General features: G+C 41.6%; 3 protein-coding genes across 8 annotated transcripts; 2 read left to right on the top strand and 1 right to left on the bottom strand.

Annotated features, from left to right (window-relative positions):
• Nucleotides 1-3,331: 3,331 nt before the first annotated feature.
• LOC148900164 (uncharacterized) lies at nt 3,332-9,038 on the bottom strand. Of its 3 annotated transcripts, none has more exons than XM_088991686.1 (4): nt 8,702-9,038; nt 7,120-7,461; nt 5,152-5,340; nt 3,332-3,918 (listed from the first exon to the last, which is right to left on the bottom strand). In XM_088991686.1, exons 1-4 carry the CDS (start codon nt 8,883-8,885, stop codon nt 3,443-3,445), a joined length of 1,191 nt encoding a protein of 396 aa, XP_088847812.1. In that variant the 5' UTR covers nt 8,886-9,038; the 3' UTR covers nt 3,332-3,442. The 3 variants fall into 3 exon arrangements, with proteins under 3 accessions (XP_088847812.1, XP_088847813.1, XP_088847814.1); XM_088991687.1 differs by having other exon boundaries at nt 8,315-8,732; XM_088991688.1 differs by lacking the exon at nt 8,702-9,038 and adding an exon at nt 8,088-8,297.
• A 228-nt stretch (nt 9,039-9,266) lies between these two features.
• Nucleotides 9,267-18,213, top strand: LOC148900165 (uncharacterized). 4 transcript variants are annotated; one of them, XM_088991598.1, is made up of 4 exons: nt 9,267-10,087; nt 10,297-10,557; nt 15,830-16,093; nt 17,319-18,213. In XM_088991598.1, the coding sequence occupies exons 1-4, from the start codon at nt 9,973-9,975 to the stop codon at nt 17,399-17,401; spliced, it is 723 nt and encodes a 240-aa protein (XP_088847724.1). In that variant the 5' UTR covers nt 9,267-9,972; the 3' UTR covers nt 17,402-18,213. The 4 variants fall into 4 exon arrangements, with proteins under 4 accessions (XP_088847724.1, XP_088847720.1, XP_088847721.1 ...); XM_088991595.1 differs by having other exon boundaries at nt 9,364-10,087; nt 15,830-18,213; XM_088991594.1 differs by lacking the exons at nt 15,830-16,093; nt 17,319-18,213 and having other exon boundaries at nt 10,297-12,432.
• A 584-nt stretch (nt 18,214-18,797) lies between these two features.
• LOC148900166 (uncharacterized) lies at nt 18,798-22,564 on the top strand. The gene is made up of 2 exons (XM_088991612.1): nt 18,798-19,371; nt 20,484-22,564. The coding sequence occupies exons 1-2, from the start codon at nt 19,257-19,259 to the stop codon at nt 22,019-22,021; spliced, it is 1,653 nt and encodes a 550-aa protein (XP_088847738.1). The 5' UTR covers nt 18,798-19,256; the 3' UTR covers nt 22,022-22,564.
• The last annotated feature ends 736 nt before the right edge of the window (nt 22,565-23,300 follow it).

Consider the following 23,300-nt stretch of genomic DNA (forward strand, 5'->3'; position numbering starts at 1 on the left):
TGTACGGCGACGCAGAACAGAATCCAGAAAGGGGGGAAAACTGTTGCTATTTTTGACCGAACATTTATTACAATATGAACCTCCCGAAGTTGTGGTTTATAACTATTCTATAGTGAGTGTTTCGGTATATTTCTTTCAACGCAATGACGACGTAATCCCCAAAAGGTTAACAATGACTTCATAAAGAACGCACCGGTTCCATTAGCAACAGTGTTTCCGGTAGTAGTCACGTGACTTTCTTAAAGCGATACGCGATTCGACACGGACCCTGGAAGCTCGACGCACGCATCGACGCCTCGATGTCGCTGCACCAGTGACGTGCAGTCAGGGGAGGCAGGTGAGGCAGTGCCTCACCTGTCATCATGGAAAGCTGTCATGGAAATATCAAATGAAAAAAATAAATTAAACAGTTATATGTATTTAGTAATTTGTACTTTAAAGTTCTTGTCCATTTAACATTTAGGATTTTTTTCTAAATCGCTGAATTTTCACATTTACCGTTCAAATACTAAGTAGAGACGAGCGGTGAGGCAGCAGCCGGCTGAGTCTCACCATGGATTGCGCAATCACTATGCTTACTGTGCTGGCTTGCTCTGCAGTGAGACCGCATTGCTGTCCTTCTGCATATCGCTATTAAAGCGTTCAAACACGTTTAGTATATGAACTAAATTTCTACAGTTTAGCTGGTGTATATAATGTAGAGTCATTGTACATTATAAACACTGTACGACAGTGTTTATTTTGTTTTATTTTTATCAAAACGCTGTGCGTAGGTGAGGCAAACAGTTCTCCCGCCTCATGACAGGGGGCGCTTGTGATTCCAGAGATACTTCCGACTCCACATCTGCACAATAATAGAATTAGAGACAGAAAGCTACAGTAAACAATTAGCGAGTAAAGTGCAACCCTGCAGTCATTTTTTTCGTGTTGCTTGGCCTCACTTTCAGAATGGAGGATTACATATCTAAATTGAAAGAATTTTCTAAACTGGACTTTCAATCAAAGCAGGAGGTAATAATTAAAGGAAGACCAACACCGGAGGTAAAAGGTTTGCTTCAGACAACGGGACACAATACTCGCTCTTTTCAGGCGGACTGGTACACACGAAAAGGCTGGCTGTGTGGATGTCCAGCAAGAAAGCGCCTTTTCTGCTTTTCCTGCCTTCTGTTCTCAACTTGTGACAATGGGATATTGCGACCTGAAAAATTTACAACGGAGCCTCATAAAAAATGAGCGAAGACTAAACATCAGCATCCACAATGCTAAGGTAAAGGAGACCGGGAGATTTTAAAAGATCTCATCAATGCCACCTGCTTCCTTGCCAAACAACAGCTGGCATTTCGTGGAAATGATGAAAGTAAAGGCTCTGCTAATCCTGGCAACTATGTTGAACTATTACATGCTTTCGCTGAGAAAGATGACAGGCTAGCGAGTCATTTTGGGACATCCACTGTATTTTCCAGCCTGTGAAACAGAATACAGAACGATTTAATTGAAGCAGTTGGTGATGTCATTAGAAATGACAGCCCCATTTGTTGTTGAAGAAGTAGACGAGATTGTCATTCTCAGCACTGAAAACATACAGTCGGAACAGGACTGATCAAGGACGACTTTCTTCACTGGCAGTGATCTCCGTTGAGACAGAGAGACTTTTAAAACTGAAGAAAGATAAGGAAGGCTTCTACAAAGATGTTATCGATGCCTTTCTTCAGAAGGAGCGGCGCATGGACTTCATTTACAAGTAAAGGTAACACGATAAAAACGTTTTTTTTAATTATTTTTTTCTATGCTACAGTTTGTATATATAAAGAATGCTGACATGAAATTTTACACAAAATACGTTAACTGTTGCCAATCAAATGGTGAATAAACTACTCTGTAGAGTTCATATGTTTGTAAATCTGACTATGATGACGTCAGTGCCTCACCAGCCATGCACCTCACCGCATGTCACTGCGCTGCACCCATCACTATAATTTATGATGTAACAGGAACTCTAACCATGAATTGTTTTCAAGGTTTACTCACTTTTTTAATTTAACCCACAATTTAATTCCCTTATTTGGACCATTCAAATTAGATTATTAGAGATGTGTCAATCCTTTTTGTGTCATTTCTCATAAGTTTTGGTCAAAAAGAATATACTTTTTATGATAGTTGTGTATATCTAAAGAGTTTGATGTTTATTTATTTGTAAATTGGTAGATGTATCCCAGAGCTTAATTGTGGCGTGGAGTCGAGCAAGTTGTACATGTGAAACTCCATCCGACGCTGTGCGTGTCTCTGCGAGTTGCGTGTGTGTGTGAGTCCGAATGAAACTTGTCTGTCCCGCGACGGCTGCTTTTATGGCCATGTTCATGCATTAGAAAATGTGCACTTCAAATACATCAAAGGGCTTCAAAGACATCAAAGCCGCAGTGCGCACCTGTGACGCCACATATTACAAACCAAAATTTTAGCTGTTATTATTAAGCGTGAAACAATGAAGATGTGTTTGGATAATTTCAACATTATATTATTTATGCTCCAGTTCCAGTGTCTGTTGTACATAATATACTACTACTACTACTACTACTACTACTACTACTAATAATAATAATAATAATAACAATAATAAATTTCATTGATAAGTGCCTTTCAAAACTCTCAAGGACACTTAACAGTCACAGGATTTTTTTGTGTGGGTGAGCAGCGGCAGCCACACGCACCAGCGCTCACTCAACCCAAAGTAACAAAGTAAAAACAAAAAAAACAAACAAATTTGAATCATATTTAATCGAGAACATTTGAAAGGGAACATACTATAATAATAATAATAATAATAATAATAATAATAATAATAATAATAATAATAATAATAATAATAATAATAATAACAATGCATTTCATTTATAAGCACCTTTCAATGTCAGTTGTGGTAAGTCATGAAACCAACTTGGGATGCAAATTTGAAAGACCACAGCATATTGTCATAATATTGTCAAACTGAGGCACAAGATTCATTGTCATAGTTGTACTTAGAATCTTAAATTTTTTAACACGCTGGATAGCTCTCTCTACATGAATCCTGACACGAGCGAGCCTCCTCGCCGTCTCAATTTCCTTTGGACTGAGCTGTGACTTCCCTCTCGTAAAAGGCAGAATGGCCAGCGATGCACCACGAGCAGCAAGATCATCAGCAGTTAAAAAATCACAATCTGCCAAAACAAGATCCCCATGTTCTAACAGCTGTAGAAATCCAGACTGTTGAGTGATGACTTTGTCGGAAATCCTTCCTCCAAAGGCCTTTGAAACATAAGTTACAGCTCCAACTGGTGAAATGGCAATCAAAACTTTGACGGTGTTATGACTCTTATAGTTAGACCAAGTCAATCCTTGGACAGTCAAATTGCCAGGTCTTTCTATGAACACCTCACAAGAGTCAATTATTACCCTGCAATCCTTATAGATATCTCGAATTATTTTTTGGCATGTTCATGATAACTTCCCCCTTTTCTGCCCAGTGCACCAAAAATGACAACTTACTTGCTAATCCAGGAAGTGATTTGCTAACTACTTCATGAACAGTTTGTCGTGACAAATCGAACATGTAAGCTAGGTCTTGATCCACCAAATTAAGTCTTAGTTTCATCAGTACCATCAAGAGCACACTTGCAGGAGTATGTGTCATTGATACTGGTATTATGTCAACACACAAGTTTACCAACCACAAGAAAGTGAGATGGTTGGGAACTCCAGTAAAAAACACCGTCCTTGCGTCCTTATTTCCTTGGCTAAGAAAAGTGTCCCCAAATTTGCAGGATTTAAGTTGGCGGTGACACTCTCTCAGGTCATCTTGTAGTTTGGCCAGCTTTGTAAGCAACTTCTTCTTCTCACCATGTTGTTTTGTGATAACACTTAGACAAGGGTCATGATTTCCTGAGAGTAAAAGGAAAAAATTGAATCAGTATGTTGTTTGTCAGGGAATTAAATAATTAAATTGAATGTAATTAGCAGAGAATACATACACACACGCAAACAGACTTGTGAAATGCAGTGATACCTTCACTTACGAACGCTTGAGCTAACAAACCTTTCGCCTTAACTCCGAACCAAAACTTAAATTAGCATATGTAAACCACACTAACCGTCATTATTTTTGACTTAACATTTGAAAACTAGTTATTCATTAACCCAATTCCCTTTCAAATTGCTGGTGTGGACTGCAAATGTCCCCATTGTGGGACGAATAAAGGTTTTCTGATTCTGATTTGTTGTACGCTCTGTATGTAATATGTGGAGGAGATTAAACATTCTAATGGCTTCTCCTGATTCATAATGGCAGTGAAAATTGAACTTGTTTCAACTTTATTGATAGTTCAAAGGCAGAGTGTAGACTGCAAGGTTAAAATATCCCATCAATCAGGCTCCTCAAATAACCCGCACAAGCCATCTGTACAATTGGAAGAGAAAATACAAGCAAGGGAACCAGCTATGAATGAAGTTTGTACTGTCTGCCTGCATCTGTTGCAATATCACAACTTCCAAGATGTACAACCCAGAGCTCCTTGAAAGACTTTATGCAAAAAGTTATCCATTCCATCAACCCATCAACGACCATCACAAAGGTAAATAAAACGACTTTTTTATACAGTACAGTTTATTTCTTTAATTACAATACAATAGCGCATTTATTATACAAAAAATAAGGTAAATTTTGTGTAGTTTTAAGGCTTATTTAGTTGAAAATAATGTTTTAGGGGGAACTGGGAATGAATTATTCTCATTTTAATGGTTCCCTATGGGAAATTAATGTTTGGAATACACACTTTTCACTTTACACACACTTTCTGGGAACCAATTAAGTTCTTAAGCCAAGGTATCACTGTAATTAAATTGAACGTTATTAGCACATAATAATAATAATAATAATAATAATAATAATAATAATAATAATAATAATAATAATAATAATAATACATTTCATTTATAAGCGCCTTTCAAAACTCTCCAGGACAATTTATTTTTTGTGTGGGTGAGCAGCGGTAGCCACACACACATACACACACCCATGATTCCTTTAAAACAGACTTGTGAAATACAGTGATCTTCTGGTTGTGAGGGTTTTAAGAAATGGAATTTTAGTTTTGAAATGGAGGTTCAAATATTTACCTGCAGCACTTTGATTCTCTTCTTCTTCTTCTTCTTCATTGTCCCCTTGGTCCCCTTCTTCTTGATCAATGTTAAGAGTACGCTGATACCTTTTCTTTGAATTATCAGGAGTTAACATGGCTGACATTTTATATCCCATGGTCATACGTGGGACATAATCATGATCATTTGGAGCACTGCTTGTAGATCCTGGGAATGTAATACATGATTATTTAAGCAACATAATTTAAACGGCTGCAAAACAATGTACACAACTATGAACATTAATTACTAAATTAACATAGTTTCTTATACATTTATGAAACATGAACAAAAGACTCATTTATGAACATAATAAAAATATATAAACTCTCATGACTTTACCATATTTTTTACTTGGTAAATGAACAATGAAAAGGTATAGTTGAATATGCACGCAATGCATCAAGTTGAATTTCAAGTTGCTTTAAAAAAAACATTCCCTATTTTTCTACGCACAAATATACAGGTAACATCTGAGTTACGACCGGGTACGGTTCCGAGAAAACGGTCGCAAGTCAAACGGTCGTAAATCAAAAAGCATTCACAATGGCTGACGCGAAGTTTATACGACAGAATGGTACACGATGTCAATTTGTTGTTTTTAAAGAACGTTTTCTATTGAATACTATTATATGCCAAACTGCGTACAGTTCAATTATAAATCTTATAACTTTTAGTGTCATTTTATATTTCGTATTACCATTTTTTATGACTCTCGTTCTGCTGACCCAAATACGCACGGCTTCCCACGCATACGCGCCGTTGAAAAATCGCTCTCCCTGCTAACGGAGAAGCCAGAAGAGGTCGCCCAACACACAAGCTTGGACTTAGGCGGACGCCGAAGGAAAAAAAAACTCAAAGAGGCGGTGGCGGCGTGGGCCGAGGCGGCGTTCTCGTCGAGCCGATCCCGCGCGCTGATCCCGGCCGACCCGCCTTGGCTTTTGCCTTTGCCGGGACCCTCGACCCAAGCGAAGACGCCCAACTCGCCTTCGGTGGACGCTCCACCCCCGCCGGTGCCATTGTGACAGGTAGCGCGACATCATCACGAGCTTGGCTGGCCAAAATTGTCATCTGCGTTTGTGAAGAAACAGTTATTTTGTATCCTCATTTTGTGCAATGCTGTAATATTCTTTAAGATAAATGAGGCATCCTGAATGTTGAACTCATCTGGCAATGCAGCCACAACGCTACATATGGTCCTTTGACAGCGATAAAAAAAAATAGTTCTTGTACGATGCTAATGCTATGCTAATGCTAAATTCAATCTAAACAAGAAGGGCCATCTGGAGTCTTTATTCTACTAAATGCATCGCAAACACACTGCGGCAGAGTTGCTGGGCTGCCACCGTAGCGATCACCGCTGTAGGGAAAAAAAGGGTCTGAGAGTCATGGTCGTAACTCGCGCTGGTCGTAAATCGGATGTTACCTGTACATGTAAAGAAAAAAACCTGAAGAAAAATGATCTCCACAAACTCGATCTCCGCTCTGTTCTGGTGCCCAATTCTTTCGATTGATGGCCTGAAGCCATAGCTGTTTTCTTCCTTCAGCGATCGGTATTCTGTGAAATTTTAACCCAGATCCTTTCACAAAACGCTTCGTACAGCCAACAACCACACACGATATCACCATCGTACTAAAATGCAAAGACTTTCATTCATCACAACTGAGAATGAAACCCATAATCTTACAAAACAATGATCGCACTCGCTGACAACTGTTGTGTTTACTTGGATTTCTGTCTACTGGAAGTTAGCGGCCGATCACGTGATCATAACAAATGACGTGACACTGGCATCTCCTCTAGAATGCTTTAACACATACTGAACAGGAAAATTGTTTTTCTCCAGTGTGTATTATTCTGTGCTTTACTAAATTTGATTTCTGGATGAATCTCTTCCACAAACTGCCACGTGTGTTTCCTGGAGTGCATTTTCAAAGTTGACTTACTTGCAAAGGTTTTGTCACATTTGAGACATTTCCGACGTCTGTTGCCCGTACGACATGTCAGATCATCTTTGGACTGTTGCTCATCCTCCGTGTCAGAAGAATGTGAGGTGACTTCGTCGTCGTCTTCGGAAAGTGGAGCAAAGAGGAAGTCTGAGTGGGATCCTCCTTCTTGTTCTCCATCAGCTTCTTCTTTCTTCACACTGACGCCAGTCAACGGAAACGTGCTGATTTCTTCCTCCCACTCTTCTTCTTTAACGTGAGGGTGCTCTCGTGCCTCCCCCTCATGACTTTGGGGGGGTTCTCGATCCTGATGTTCAGGCTCCAAATCTTCATCCTTGATGTCTGCGGGGGCACAATTTTTGTTCCATAAGACACACGAAAGTTGAAATAAGATGAAGCATTCAGGGATGAGAATGACAAATAAGAAAAAAAGTGGAAAAAAGGCGGGAGGGCACATGCATATAAACTGTATGTATCTATCTATCCATCTATCTATCACATCAACAAAATGTCAGAATGTATTCTTTAAAATAACTGTGTGGTAATACTCAACATTAATATGAATGGTTTTCTGTTCCTCATGATTGGTAAAAATCTAGCCAAACTATCAGAATAAAAGTCAATTTGCCGGGTACATACGCAAGGTTACTGCTAGCTAGCCTGCACACTGCTGATTAGCTTGCGCGCTTGCTTTCTGGTGCCTCTCACTGTAGTGAGAGGCAGTGCTAACGTTGGCATGGGGATAGTCACGGAGCCATTGACATTCGACTGTTTCATTATTATTGTCATTGTTTAATTGCAAATTAGAATCTATCAAATTAGAACATGTTCTCTCCACAAAGGCGAATCCTTCGGTCTATTCAACCTGATGTGGCATATGCCACACTGCCATAAGTCGTCTTCTCTCGTTCCTCCGACATAACGCCTAATATTTTTTAATCGTCCACTTATTCAAAAGGGGCGTTTACCTGTTTCGACATCAACGGCACCTAAATAAAGATCATCCATTCAAAATGGCGCTTTCCGCCAACTGACATCAGTATGGCGTCAGGAAATGAACAGCGAAAAAGCGAGATTACAGTACATATTTAGTTTTATCTGGTTATTTTGGTCTGAAAAAGTCGGAAATCCGGCGATCGGCGGAAAATTCTCATCCCCGAGCATGTGTGAGTTAGAGAGGAAGAAGTGAACCGACCCGCTCGTAGGAATACCACTTGATGTTCCAACTTGTTATGGTGACGTTGGAGCTCCACGTCGTCCATGGTTGGACAAAGTTCCTCCTTGTACTCCGCCGTCTTTCTTTCACACATTTCCACCGAAACCAAAAAAAGATTTACACTCACTTGATGTGTTGTGAGCGACGTGTTCCGACAAAACGTGCCCTTTTTGCAAGCAAGCGAAATACGCCAGAGGAGCTTCGATGTTCACCAAGGCGAGTTTCCCGAGTACAAAGCTCAAATTAGGTCATTTGGAGTCGAATAATGTCACAGTGATGTCCGGTGAACATGAATCGGTGGACAACATTTTCATGAAACGCATGTCGGTTATTAAATTTGCGGATCGAGTGCCGAGATAACACAACCAGTAGTAAGCATGCGCCGTCGTCCATCTTTGGTAGGTACGGCGGCTCCATTGTGTAAAAATACGTCCCTGCTGCTGAAATAATATACGTCATAAGTCTTCTTGTGCCGGTCCCAAGCCCGGATAAATGCAGAGGGTTGTGTCAGGAAGCGCATCCGACGTAAAAGCTTGGCCAAAACAAACATGCGGATCAAACCTCTAAAGATAGAGGACACTGATTTGCTGTGGCGACCCCCTTGAAGGGAAAAACCGAAAGGAAAAGAAATGTTGGGAAATGCACCTCGGTGGTAATAAAGATCATTAAATCACATATTTACATTTGTTTAAAAATGGTATCCTGTATCAATATACAGTTATTCTGATACTTGCACTATGTACAGTTTTTATTAAACATGTTTGCACATTTACAGGATACATTCAGTCTTCTGACATTTTACTAGGCTTGGAATACATTGTTTTTGTATAACTTTTACCCTCGCCGCCCCCATTCCCTTTCAAATTGCTGCTGTGGACTGCAAATTTCCCCATTTTCGGACGATTAAAGGTTTTATGATTCTGATCTGTTGTTAAAGCGGAATATAAATCAATATATATTTTATTGTATTCAAATGTTCACAATGTGGCCCGTGGCAAAAAAAATACATGACACCAATGTCCCAAAGTATAGTTTTAACGACTAGATTTAAAGTCTTCGTTGAAGAAGTCAAACTACAGGTTACAGAAAACAAAAGTACCACGTCACAAATTCACGTAGAGAATACGCAGAGACAAAAAAAGGAGAACATGGGGGTTTAGCTGAACTATATAAAATGTTATTGACCGATTACCATTTTATCATTAGAAATACTTCCGGGTAGAGTGAACGTTGGCGAGTCTGCTACCACTGAGCTTCCGGGTTAAATGAACGCAGAAAAAAAATGTCCTGTGACTGTAAAGTGTCCTTAGGAATTATGAAAGGCGCTTATAAATTAAAGGTATTATTATTATTAAACAAAAACCGAGCGAGCTATGGACAGGGAGAAAATGAGAAAAATATTTCGTTTTTTATGTGAGCGCGTCATAGAAGATGGCCGACGTATTGCACATGCGCACTGCTGAGCTTGAAGACAGGGCTCTTGGCAAGGTGGTCTTGGCCACGCAAGTATTCTTCTCGAATGAGTCCTGCGAGCCTCGACACATACAGTCGCTTTGGGATCACCCGGACTACGGAGACACGTTTTATCAGCTCCACGTTGCTCAGAAGAGAATCGGTGAGTGTGAAGTGCGGCGAAAATGACTGCGAGAAAGACAAAAGAACACAAGAAGGAATTTTGTGGCGCGGAAGAGGACATCAAGCCACAACCTCACCTTGGATACTTGGAACCTTGTCTTGTCTTCCACAGAGCAGGTATTTTTTTCTCCACTTGTTTCTCTCCGTTGTTGGCAAATTACATCACAGAAAAGTCGTGAGAAGCAGAACGTTTTCAGATTGGCTTGTGACCGGCACAACAAGACACTGGCTTGTGTGCCCCTGTGGTTACATTCCGCTAACTCACAAATGTTTCATCTTATTTCAACTTTCTTGTGTGTTATGGAACACAAATTGCTCCCCCGCAGACCTCAAAGAAGAAGATTCGGGGTTCGAGCTTCAGGATCGAGAACCCCCCAGAAGTCAAGAGGAGAAAGCACGAGAGCGCCTTGACCTTAAAGAAGAGGAGCAGGAAGAGGAAATCAGCAGGTTTCTGTTGAAGAAAGAAGATGTTGATGGAGAACAAGAAGGAGGAGCATCCCACTCGGACGGCCTCTTGGCTCCACTTTCCGAAGACGATGACGTCACCTCGCGGTCTTCTGACACGGAGAATGAGCAACAGTCCCAAGGTGATCCGACATGTCGTGCGGGCAACGGACGTCCGAAATGTCCCCAATGTGGCAAAACCTTTGCCAGTAAGTCAAATTTGAAAACGCACACCAGAACTCACACGGGGCAGAAACCCTTTGCCTGCTCAGTTTGTGGGAAAACGTTTGCTCACAAGGTAACTTTAACAAACCACACCAGAATACATACTGGGGAGAGACCTTTTGCTTGCTCAATTTGCGGGAAACGGTTTTATGTCAAGGGAGATTTAGCAAGGCACATACCATGTCACTCTGGAGAAAAACCCTTTGCCTGTTCAATTTGTGAAGCTCGATTCAGTCAAAAATCGTATTTGGACAAGCACAGAAAAACGCACGCTGGAGAAAAACCTTTTGCTTGCTCAGTTTGTGGGAAAAGATTCCATGACAAATCAAATTTAGCAAAGCACGCCATAAGACACACCGGAGAGAAAAAGTTTTCCTGTTCAGTATGTGATAAAGCATTCTATACAGATAAAGAGTTAACAAGCCACAAAATGAATCACTCCAGGGTAAAGCCTTACGCCTGTTCAAGTTGTGAGAAATGTTTTCGTTCACAAGGTGACTTGAACAAACACACGAGAACGCACACTGGGGAAAACCCCTTTGCCTGTTCAATGTGCGAAGCTCGATTCAGTCAAAAGTTGTATTTGGACAAGCACAGAAGAACGCACACTGGAGAAAAACCTTTTTCCTGCTCGGTTTGTGGGAAAAGATTCTTTCAGAAATCAAATTTAGCAAAGCACGCCATAAGACACACCGGAGAAAAAAAATTTGCGTGTTCAGTATGCGGTAAAGCATTCTATATCAATCACGAGTTAACAAGACACATCATGACCCACTCTGGGGAAAAGCCTCACGCCTGTTCAAGTTGTGACAAATGTTTTCTTTCACAAGGTGACTTAAACAAACACGTGAGAATGCACACTGGGGTAAAGCCTTATGCCTGTTCAAGTTGTGATAAATGTTTTCGTTCACAAGGTGACTTGAACAAACACACGAAAAGGCACACTGAGGAAAAATTATTTGCCTGTTCAATATGCGGTAAAGCATTCTATTTAAATCACGAGTTAACAAGCCACAAAATGACTCACTCTGGGGAAAAACCTTATGCCTGTTCATGTTGTGAAAAATATTTTTGTTCACAAGGTGCCTTGAACAAACACACAAGAAGGCACTCTGGGGAGCAACCCTTTGTCTGTTCAATTTGCGGAACTGGATTCAGTCAAAAGTTGCATTTGAATGTGCACAAAAGAATGCACACCGGAGAAAAACCTTTTGCCTGCTCACTTTGTGGGACAGGCTTCACCCGAAAGGAAAATTTGACAAGGCATAAAAGACAACACTGTGGAGATAAGTCTTCACGTTCTTCCGTTTGTGCTCCAGCATTTGCCAGAGGAGACTCTTCCTCAAAGGACGTACAATAAGAAGGCACAATTTGGAGAAAACACATTTCCATGCTTAATTTTTTTAGGGAAAAGAAGCATTAAAATGATAAATGCCTTTTTCAAAAACACAAATCATCCATCTATTCATTTTCTGTCATGTTCAATCGGCCTGCCATGCGTGTTTTTGCGATGTGGGCGGAAACCGGATGACCCGGAGAAAACGCTAGCGGCCCCGGGGAGAACATGCAAACTCTGGACAGGGAGGCCAAAGCTGGATTCGAGCTCACAACCTCCACGCTGTGAAGTTGGCGTGCCAACCACTCGACTACAAAACCCCAATTCTAAATGTCATATGTAAACTACAATAACAGTTGCTATTTTTGACTTTATATTTGAAAACTAGTCATTCATTCATTTGTTGTGTGCTCTGTATGTAATGTGGAGGGGATTAAACATTTTTGGTTTCACTCTACTATTTTTGTGACTGCTTTATTTTTTCCTGCATATGATACTTGTTGGCGGCCCGGTAGTCGAGCGGTTAGCACACCGGCTTCACAGTGCATAGGTCAGTGGGTCGCGTCCCGGTCCGGCCTCCCTGTGTGGAGCTTGCATGTTCTCTCCAGGCCCGCGTGGGTTTTCTCCGGGTCCTCCGGTTTCCTCCCACACTCCAAAAACATGCATGGCAGGTAGATTGGCCACTCCAAATTGTCCCTCGGTGTGAGTGTGACTGTTGTATGTCTTTGTGTGCCCTGCGATTTGCTGGCAACCAATTCAGGGTGTCCCCCGCCTCATACCCGAAGACAGCTGAGATAGGCTCCAGCACCCCTGCAACCCTAATGAGGAATAAGCGGTCTGGAAAATGGATGGATGGATGATCGCTGTTCATGTCAAGTGCTTTATTACAGCTTTAGATGTTGTTAAAGCGGAATATAAATCAATATGTATTGTATTTGTAGCGCTGGACATTCCTGCAGCAGTCTGTCATTATTACAGCCCCCAAAGTCGGTGTTTATTCTTAATAATGGCTAATATTCAGGGGAGGATCAGGACGTACGGCCATGTTTGTTTTTGGTCTGGGAACTCACCCACTGACCGTTTATTGTGCACATGCTCACAACAGCATGACAACATCCTGGTCTCACATGTTCACTTGTCCGCAGGTAAAATCACTGTTTGTATCTACCCCGGTCAAGGATGACGCCTCGTACTGATGTCATAAACGCTTATTGTGGAACACCGTGAAAATTAAAAGACATTTATAGACAACAATTAACATTACAATAAGTTTGACAAGACATACAGTAAATAAGCAAATTAATAACATACCGTGTGCACCTTATAAACACAAAGTAGATAAACTTTGACAACGTAAACTTTCGACTGTCGTTCTCTCGAGCAATTACTCTCGTTCTTTCTCTAGCGATTACTCTGGTACATCGAAACACATGACACGGAAGCGGAAGTGATAATGACAAAACAAATAAAGTATTGAAGACGATTTTAAGGAAACCACATATAAAAACAAGACCAAATAAATTATATTTTTATTGTCACGGCAACCAGAGACAATATACCCACAACTTACACTGTGAGAATAACTTTAACATGACTTTGTTACTCATATTATCAAATATACTTAACAGTATTGTAATCGAATGTTTTCCCCAAATGCAAAACTGCCCGAGAGAAAACCGTCACGATAATTTGGCCCGTGGCAAAAAAAAAAAAAAGACTGACACCGGAAGTCCCAAAGTTCCGCGTGAACGACTTCATTTAAAGTCTTCTTGAAGAGGTCAAACTACAGATTACAGAAAAGAGAACAAACACGTCATAAACTCATTTAGAGAATTCTAAGAGATAAACAAAAAGAAGAGCCTGGGGGTTTAGTTTGAATTTTATTTTAATGTTGTTGTGCCAATGAACATTTCATACTTGAGTTACTTCCGGGTCGACTGAACGCTGGCTCGTCTGGCTGCCGTTGCACTTCCGGGTTGAGTGCACGCAGAAAAAACGTATCATGTGACTGTAAAGTGTCCTTGGGAGTTTTGAAAGCTTCTTATGAATGAAATGTATTATTATTATCAAACAAAAAGCGAGGGAGCTATGGACCGGCAGAGAAAGGGAATTGGGTTTTTATATGGCGCATCATAGAAGATGGCCGACGTGTTGCGCATGCGCACTGTTGAGCTTGAAGGCGGTACTCTCGGCATGGTGGTCTTGGCCACTCAATTATTCTTCCCGAATGAGTCCTGCGCGTCGTCGAGCCTCGACACAGACTGTCGCTGTGGATTCACCCGGACTATGACGTAGGGGATGGAATAGTATCCGGATTCAGCTCTTCTGTGTGCACGCTGAAGCTAATATGGCTAAAGTAGCCAGTTAGCCGCTAAAACGGAGAAACGTTTTATCAGTTCCACGTCGCCCAGAAGAGATTCAGTGAGTGTGAAGTTCTGCGAAAATGTCTGGGAGAAAGACAGAAGAACACAAGAAGGAATTTCGTGGAGCGGAAGAGGACATTAAGCCACAACGTCAGCATGGCTACCTGGACCCTTGTTTTGATTTCCACAGAGCAGGTATTTTTTTCTCCCACTTGTTTCTCTCAGTTGTTAGCAAACTCCATCACAGAAAGGTCTTGAGAAGCAGAACGTTTTCAGATTGGCTTGGAACCGGCACAATAAGACACTGGCTTGTGTTCCCTCGTGGCTACATTCCGCTAGCTCACAAATCTTCTTTCCCATTCGGCTTTTCCCTTCAGGGGTCGCCACAGCGATAAGTGTCCCCCACCTAATTTGGTTTTGCGCATCCTCTTCTTTCACACCAGCTACCTTCATGTCCTTTTTGACAACATCCACAAACCTCCTCTTCGGTCTTCCTCTCGGTCTCCTGCCTGGCAGTTCAAGGCTCAGCATCCTTCTCCCGAAATAATAACAATAATAATAATAATAATAATAATAATAATAATAATAATAATAATAATGATAATAATGATAATGATGATGCATTTTATTTTAAGCACCTTTCAAAGCTCCCAAGGACACTTTACAGTCACAGATATAGTCACTCTCTCTCCTCTTGACATGTCCAAACCATCTCAGTCTGGCCTCTCTGACTCTCTCTCCAAAGCCTCTAACATGAGTTGTCGCTCTAATGTATTCATTCCCAATCCTATCCAACCTGGTCACTCCCAAAGAAAACCTCAACATCTTCAGCTCTGTTACCTCCAGCTCTGCTTCCTGTCTTTTCTTCAGTGGCACTGTCTCCAGTCCAACCAAACATCATGGCTGGTCTCACCACTATTTTATACACTTTTCCTTTAATCCTAGCTGAAAGACTTCGATCACACACCACACCTGACATTTTTCTCCAGCCGTTCCAGCCTGCCTGGACACGCTTCTTCACCTCTTTTCCACACTCTCCATTGCTTTGGACTGTTGACTCCAAGTACTTAAAATCCTCCACCTTCTTTGTCTCTTCTCACTGTAGCCTCACTCTTGACTTGGATGTCTCCAATTCACACACATATATTCCATCTTGCTGCGACTGATCTTCATTCCTCTCCTTTCCAGGGCATACCTCCACCTCTCTAGTTTCTCCCCCACCAGTTCCCTGTTCTCGCTACAGATCAGAGCCCCACCTCCACCTTGAATTCCTCCTTCACACAGACAGCAACCCTCACAACTGTCTTACAGTCATGATACATGTCTTGCACCGCTCTGACATACTTTTCTGTCACTCCAGACTTCCTCATGCAATACTGCAGCTCTTCTCTGGGCACCCTGTCATACGCGTTCTCCGTCTGCTAGCTCACAAGTGCTTCATCTTATTTCAACTTTCTTGTGTGTGATGGATAAAAAATTCTGCCCCCTCAGACCTCAAAGAAGAAGATTCCGGGTTCGAGCATCAGGATCTAGAACTCCGCCAAAGTCATGAGGAGGAAGCATGGAAGCACCCTCACGTGAAAGTAGAAGAGCGGGAGGAGGAAATCAGCAAGTTTCCGTTAAAGAAAGAAGAAGCTGATGGAGAACAAGAAGGAGGATCCCACTTGGACAGCGTCTTGGCTCCACTTTCTGAAGAAGACGACGACGACGTCACCTCGCGCTTTTCTGACACGGAGGATGAGCAACAGTCCAAAGGTGATCCGACATGTCGTGCAGGCAACGGGCGTCTGAAATGTCCCCAATGTGGCAAAACCTTTGCCAGTAAGTCAACGTTGAAAATGCACACCAGGACTCACACGGGGCAGAAACCCTTTGCCTGCTCAGTTTGTGGGAAACAATTTTCTCGGAAGACAAATTTAACAAGCCACATCAGAACACATACTGGGGAAAGACCTTTTGCCTGCTCAGTTTGCGGGAAACAATTTTGTTGGAAGACAACTTTAACAAACCACATCAGAACACATACTGGGGAAAAACCTTTTCCCTGTTCAATGTGCGGGAAACGGTTTTCTGTCAAGAGAGATTTCGAGAGCCACACACCATGTTACACCCGAGAAAAACCCTTTGCCTGTTTAATTTGCGAAACTCGATTCAGTCGAAAGTCACATTTGGATGTGCACAGAAGAACGCACACTGGAGAAAAACCTTTTTCCTGCTCAGTTTGTGGGAAAAGATTTCTTGACAAATCAAATTTAGCAAAGCATGCCATAAGACACACGGATAAAAAAAACATCGCCTGTTCATTTTGTGGTAAGGCATTCTATACAGATCACGAGTTAACAAGCCACTTAATGACTCACTCTGGGGAAAAGCCTTATGCCTGTTCAAGTTGTGATAAATGTTTTCGTTCACAAGGTGACTTGAACAAACACACGAAAAGGCACACTGAAGAAAAATTATTTGCCTGTTCAATATGCGGTAAAGCATTCTATTTAAATCACGAGTTAACAAGCCACAAAATGATTCACTCCGTGGAAAAACCTTATGCCTGTTCAAGTTGTGATAAATGTTTTCGTTCACAAGGTGACTTGAACAAACACACGAGAACACACACTGAGGAAAAATCCTTTGACTGTTCAATTTGCGGAACTCGATTCAGTCAAAAGTTGCATTTGAATGTGCACAAAAGAACGCACACCGGAGAAAAACCTTTTGCCTGCTCACTTTGTGGGACAGGCTTCACTCGAAAGGAAAATTTGACAAGGCATGAAAGACAACACTGTGGAGATAAGCCTTCACGTTCTTCCGTTTGTGCTCCAGCATTTGCCAGAGGAGACTCTTCCTCAAAGGACGTACAATAAGAAGGCACAATTTGGAGAAAACACATTTCCATGCTTAATTGTTTTTAGGGAAAAGAAGCATTAAAATGATACGTGCCTTTTTCAAAAACACAAATCATCCATCCATTCATTTTCTGCAGTGTTCAATCAGCCAGCCATGCGTGTTTTTGCAATGTGGGAAGAAAACCGGAGGACCCGGAGAAAACCCACGCGGGCCCGGTAAGAACATGCAAACTCCACACAGGGAGTTCAGAGCTGGATTTGAAATCACGACCTACACACTGTGAAGTCGGCGTGCTAACCACTCGACTACAAAATCACAATTCTAAATGGGGACTGTCCACAACAATAAGACACTATTTTTGACTTTATATTTGAAAACTAGTCATTCATTCATTTGTTGTGCGCTCGGTATGTAAAGTGGAGGGGATGAAACATTTTTGGTTTCACTCTACTATTTTTGTGACTGCTTTATTTCCTACATATCGAAGGAAATAAATACATTTATTTAGCCATATTAAACATTGTTCAAGATAAACATTAAAATAGTAAGTTTAACAAGTATAAATTTTGCTTTTCTTGTAATAGATAGATAACAGTACAAAGGGGTAGTGTTTGGTCGGAGACGTATGTTTCAGGTGCCAGGATATGGAAGAGGAGCCGGCTGGCAGACACAAAGTAAGTGTGAAACGACAACATGGCCAAACACTGGACAACAGAGATTAAAGGAAGTGACAAAACACCGGACACAACTTTTGATCTACCTTCCACCCCGCCTGGAGGTCCGGAAATACCTTGGGAACAGAGACGTGAACTAGATCCCAGGAAGGAGCAAATTGGGGCCGTGGATTCTTTGTGTTGGCCAAATTTGGATATGCATCTCGTACACCTTTACATTTGGGTTCCTCAGTTTCTGTTTTAGTCTTTTGTCTTTCTTAATGATTTGAGGGCACACAAATATTTTCTGTGTCTGGGAGCTGAGACCCAGAATTCTGTATTAGATCAAATTGTTAGGAATAAATCATCTGTGAGCCACTTGCCTGTGGATTTTTTTGGTCATCCCTCTCACAACAAACATGCCAATTGTTAGGTTACGACGTTGCACAATAAGGTAAACATTTAATTCCGTTCAAAATTGTTAAAAGATTAAAGGTAACCGTTAGTCCTAATATTAGCTTGTAATATTTCAACTGAACAATATGATAGCTGTTCATGTTAAGTGCTTTCTTACAGATTCAGCTGTTGTTATAGTGGAATATAAATCAATATGTATTGTATTGTATGTTTTCCACAAATTCAAAACAGCCCCGAGAGGAAACCGGAATGACAATGTGGCCCAAAAAATACATGACACCGATATCCCAAAGTATCGAGTTAACGACCTCGATTTTTTAAGTCTTTATTGAAGAAGTCAAACAACAGGTTACAGAAAACGACACGTCACGAATACATGTAAAGAATACGCAGAGATAAACAAAAAGAAGAGGCTGGGCTTTACTTTGACTTTCTTTGAATGTTTTTGTGCTGACGACCATTTTATATTTGAGTTACTTCCGGTTTGTGTGAACGCTGGCTAGTGGCTAGTCTGGTTGCCGTTGCACTTCCTGGTTGAGTGAACTCAGAAAAAAAAAACTTATGTGGCTGTAAAGGGTCCTTGGGAGTTTTGAAAGCCGCTTTTGAATGAAATGTATTATTATTATTATCAAACAAAAAGCAAGGGAGCTATGGACCGGGAGAGAAAGAGAAAGGGAATTTCGTTTGTATATGTCACGTATCAGAAGATGGCCGACATGTTGCGCATGCGCACTGCTGAGCTTGAATGCAGGGTTCTCGGCCAGGTGGTCTTGGCCACCCAATTATTCTTCCCAAATGAGTCCTGCGCCTCGTTGAGCCTCGACACAGACTGTCGCTTTGGGGGTCACCCGGACTATGACGTCAGGAATGGAATTGTTTCCGGATTCAGATCTTCTGTGTGCATGCTGAAGCTAATCTGGCTAGGCTAGCCGTTAAAACGGAGACACGTTTTATCAGTTCCACGTCGCTCAGAAGAGATTCAGTGAGTGTGAAGTGCTGCGAAAATGTCTGCGAGAAAGACAGAAGACCACAAGAAGGAATTTCGTGGAGCGGAAGATGACATCAAGCCACAACGTCACCTTGGCTACTTGGAACCTTGTCTTGTCTTCCACAGTGCAGGTATTTTTCCTCTCCATTTGTTTCTCGAAGTTGTTGGTAAACTACATCACAGAAAAAGTCTTGACAAGCAGGACGTTTTCAGATTGGCTTGGGACCGGCATAATAAGACACTGTTTCCCGCAGTGTTGATTTGGTCCAGGGATGTCGAATATTTTCCGATTTAGAACTTTTTTTTTAATTGACAAACAATACCAACATGTTCACATGCAATGGAGTCAGGAAAGAGGTGATATGTCACTTTTCAGAGGACTTCTATTCCAAAATAAAACATCAGATCTGTATCAGAGTTGTCTGGTTGGGAAGCTGGGGTGCTCTGGTTTCCCCCAATGTTGATTTGGCCCAGGGATATCGAATATTTTCAGATTTAGAAGATTTTAAACAATGACAAACAATCTCAAGATGTTTTCACTTTTCAGAGGCTTTCTATTTCAAAATAAAACATCAGATATGTATCAGAGTGGTCTGGTTGGATGTCTGGGGTGCTCTCGTTTCGCCCTGTAATGATTTTATTGAGGGATATCACATATTTTCCGATTTAGCACGTTTTAATAATTGACGAACAATACCAACCTGTTCACATGCAGTGGAATCTGGAAAGAGATCAGATGTCACTTATCAGAGGCCCAAAATTCCAAAATAAAACATTAGATCTGTATCAGCGTCGTCTGGTTAGATAGTTGGGGCACTTTACTTTCCTCCAGTGTTGATTTGGCCCACAGATACCGAATATTTTCCAATTTAGAAGCTTTTAAAAATTAACAATCAATGTTGTTTCACTTTCAAGAGGCCTTTTATTCTGAAATAAAACATCAGATCTATATCAGAGTTGTCTGGTTGGATAGCTGGGGTGCTCTAGATTCCCCCAGTGTTGATGTTGTCCGGGGATATCAAATATTCTCTGATTTAGTAGTTTTTAAAAATTGACAAACAATATCAATATGTTTTCAATGAATTCATTGTGACGCTTTTATTTTGGAGGTGGCCCATGCCGCTCGCTCGCTTGTGGCAGACTACCCTAATGCACAGTGTTGTCAATCAAAGTGGCGGCTCACTTGACTTCGATTTTGCGAGTGGAGGCTGGCTTGACCGCAGAAATTCTCCTACCCGCGCAGACTTCAAAGAAGAAGATTTGGAGCCTGAGCATCAAGATCGAGAACCCCCCCAAAGTCATGAGGGGGAGGCACCAGAGCGCCCTCACGTGAAAGAAGAAGAGCAGGAGGAGGAAATCAGCACGTTTCCGTTGAAGAAAGAAGAAGCTGTTGGAGAACAACAAGAAAGACGATTCCACTTAGACGGCCTCTTGGCTCCACTTTCCGAAGACGACGACGACGTCACCTCGCGGTCTTCTGACACGGAGGATGAGCAACAGTCCAAAGATGATCCGACATGTCGTGCGGGCAACGGACGTCCGGAATGTTCCCAATGTGGCAAAACCTTTGCCAGTAAGTCAGCTTTGAATAGACACATCCAGACACACACGGGACAGAAACCTTTTTCCTGCTCAGTTTGTGAGAAACAATTTTCTCAGAGTACAACTTTAACGAGCCACATGAGAACACATACTGGGGAGAGACCTTTTGCCTGCTCGGTTTGTGGGAAAAGATTTTCTCGGAATACAACTTTAACAAACCACACCAGAACACATACTGGGGAGAGACCTTTTGCCTGCTCCATTTGCGGGAAACGGTTTTATGTCAAGAGAGATTTGGCAAGGCACACACCAAGTCACACCAGAGAAAAACCTTTTGCCTGTTCATTTTGTGGGAAACGATTTTATGTCAAGAAAGATTTAGCAAAGCATACCATAAGACACACCGGAGAAAAACAGTTTGCCTGTTCAGTATGCGACAAAACCTTCTATTTAAATCAACAGTTAACAAGACATATAAAGACTCACTCCCAGGGAAAGCCTTACGCCTGTTCAAGTTGTGATAAATGTTTTGTTTCAAATAGCGACTTAAACGTACACATGAGAACGCACACTGGGGAAAAACCATTTTCTTGTTCAATTTGCCAAACTGGATTCAGACAGAAGGGGCAGTTGGACATGCACAGAAGAACGCACACTGGTGAAAAACCTTTTGTCTGCTCGGTTTGTGGGAAAAGATTCCTTCAGAAATCTAATTTAGCAAAGCACGGCGTAAGACACACCGGAGAAAAAAAATTTGCCTGTTCAGTATGCGGTAAAGCATTCTATATCAATCAAGACTTAACCAGACACTTAATGACTCACTCCGGGGAAAAGCCTTACGCCTGTTCAAGTTGTGATAAATGTTATTGTACACAAGGCGACTTGAACGTACACACGAGAAGGCACACTGCGGAAAAATCCTTTGCCTGTTCAATTTGCGGAACTCGATTCAGATATAAGGGGCAGTTGAACGTGCACAGAAGAACACACACTGGAGAAAAACCTTTTGCCTGCTCAGTTTGTGGGAAAAGATTCACTCAGAAGAGACCCTTGATGAGACACTCAATAGTGCACACCGCGGAAAAACCTTTCTCTTGCTCTGTTTGTGGTAAAAGCTTCACTCGAAAGGATAATTTGACAAGGCATAAAAGACAACCATGTGGAGATAAGCCTTCACCTTTTTCCGTTTGTGCTCCAGCATTTGCAAGAGGGGACTCTTCTTCAAAGGACATACAGTAAGAAGGCACAATTTGCAAGAAACACATTTGCCTTTAATTTACAACAGATTATTTTCTTACAGACAGTGTTTTTTAGGTGGTCAATTACCCTCCATGTTTCTGTGTATACTTCCGCCTTCGTCAGAGTGTCACGGATGTTGTTGTGACTCGCCTTTTTCAGCTGATGTTACTATGAGGGTGTGACCTACCTGTCAGATCTAACAGGCAAGTCACGCCCCCCGCCGTCCGCTCGTCCCTCCCGGATACTGCTCCAGGTGGTAGATAGCATGTAAGATCCCTCATCCCTGTTGATGGTCCTTGGTTCTCGCTTCCGGATTTCAATGGCGTCCCTAATCCAGCGCTGATGTTTGTTTTCTTCGGTGCGGATGAATCTGGCCTTCTCCCAGTCCATGATGTGATTCTCTCTTTTGTAGTGGACTGTGATGGCTGATTTCTGGTGTTCTGGTTGTGCTTGTTCTTTTATTGCTCTTGTTTGTATTGTTGCTGTCTACTTCTCATACGCCTTCTTGTGCTCTTTTTTCTCGTATTAAAACTCATTCCTGTCTCCCCGATGTATGATTTATTGCATGATTTGCATGGGATTTCATATATTGAGTTGCATTTATTTTCCTGGTGTATTTTGTCCTTTGGGTATACCAAGATCTGTCGGAGAGTTGTGTGTGGTTTGACAGATGTGTTTATGTTGTGTTTCCTCATTGCTCTTTCTGTCCGTTCTGTCTTCCCTCTCATGTATGGCAATGTTACCATTCCTCTGTGCTCTTGTTTGTTTGTGTTGGATCAAAGTTGTTGTTCTTCTCCTGGTTCATGTTCTTCGCTTGAATTGGTTTAAATAGTCAATCAGCATTAATCGAAATGATGAGCAGAAAGATTATTTATTCTTTGAACGGCACACAGAGAAAGAGAGACCAGTGGGGAAGGAGATTGCTCTTCCCCCAACAGATGTTACAGTAAAGTCTCGCTATATTGATATTCAAGGGAGTCCGAAAAAATATCGCTATAACCGGGACTATCGATATATCCGACCCTGTTTGCATGTAATTTTCTCCGTGCGTGCATAGAAATAGTATCGATATAACCGGGACTATCGATATATCCGACCCTGTTTGCATGTAATTTTCTCCGTGCGTGCATAGAAATAGTATCGATATAACCGGGACTATCGATATATCCGATATCGATATAACGGGACTTTACTGTATTTATACATTAGTGGGAATGACCCCATTTCAAAAGGAGCCAATCGGCTGTGACTTAAGTCGTGGAACATTAGACTGAAAACT

This window comes from Hippocampus bargibanti, linkage group LG03, assembly GCF_051943395.1.
Source record: "Hippocampus bargibanti isolate YZ-2025 linkage group LG03, ASM5194339v1, whole genome shotgun sequence".
In the NCBI taxonomy this organism is placed as follows: Eukaryota; Metazoa; Chordata; class Actinopteri; order Syngnathiformes; family Syngnathidae; genus Hippocampus; species Hippocampus bargibanti.

Bases quoted from the DNA above. Each gene is read 5' to 3' on its own strand.
- LOC148900164 (XM_088991686.1), bottom strand. From the start codon at position 8,885: ATGTTTGTTTTGGCCAAGCTTTTACGTCGGATGCGCTTCCTGACACAA. The intron at 7,462-8,701 runs GTTGTGTTATCT...GTGCCCCCGCAG, and splicing joins ACGGCGCATGCTTACTACTG to ACATCAAGGATGAAGATTTG. The intron at 5,341-7,119 runs GTAAGTCAACTT...TTACATTCCCAG, and splicing joins ATGTGACAAAACCTTTGCAA to GATCTACAAGCAGTGCTCCA.
- LOC148900165 (XM_088991594.1), top strand. From the start codon at position 9,973: ATGACTGCGAGAAAGACAAAAGAACACAAGAAGGAATTTTGTGGCGCG. The intron at 10,088-10,296 runs GTATTTTTTTCT...GCTCCCCCGCAG, and splicing joins TCTTGTCTTCCACAGAGCAG to ACCTCAAAGAAGAAGATTCG.
- LOC148900166 (XM_088991612.1), top strand. From the start codon at position 19,257: ATGTCTGCGAGAAAGACAGAAGACCACAAGAAGGAATTTCGTGGAGCG. The intron at 19,372-20,483 runs GTATTTTTCCTC...CTACCCGCGCAG, and splicing joins TCTTGTCTTCCACAGTGCAG to ACTTCAAAGAAGAAGATTTG.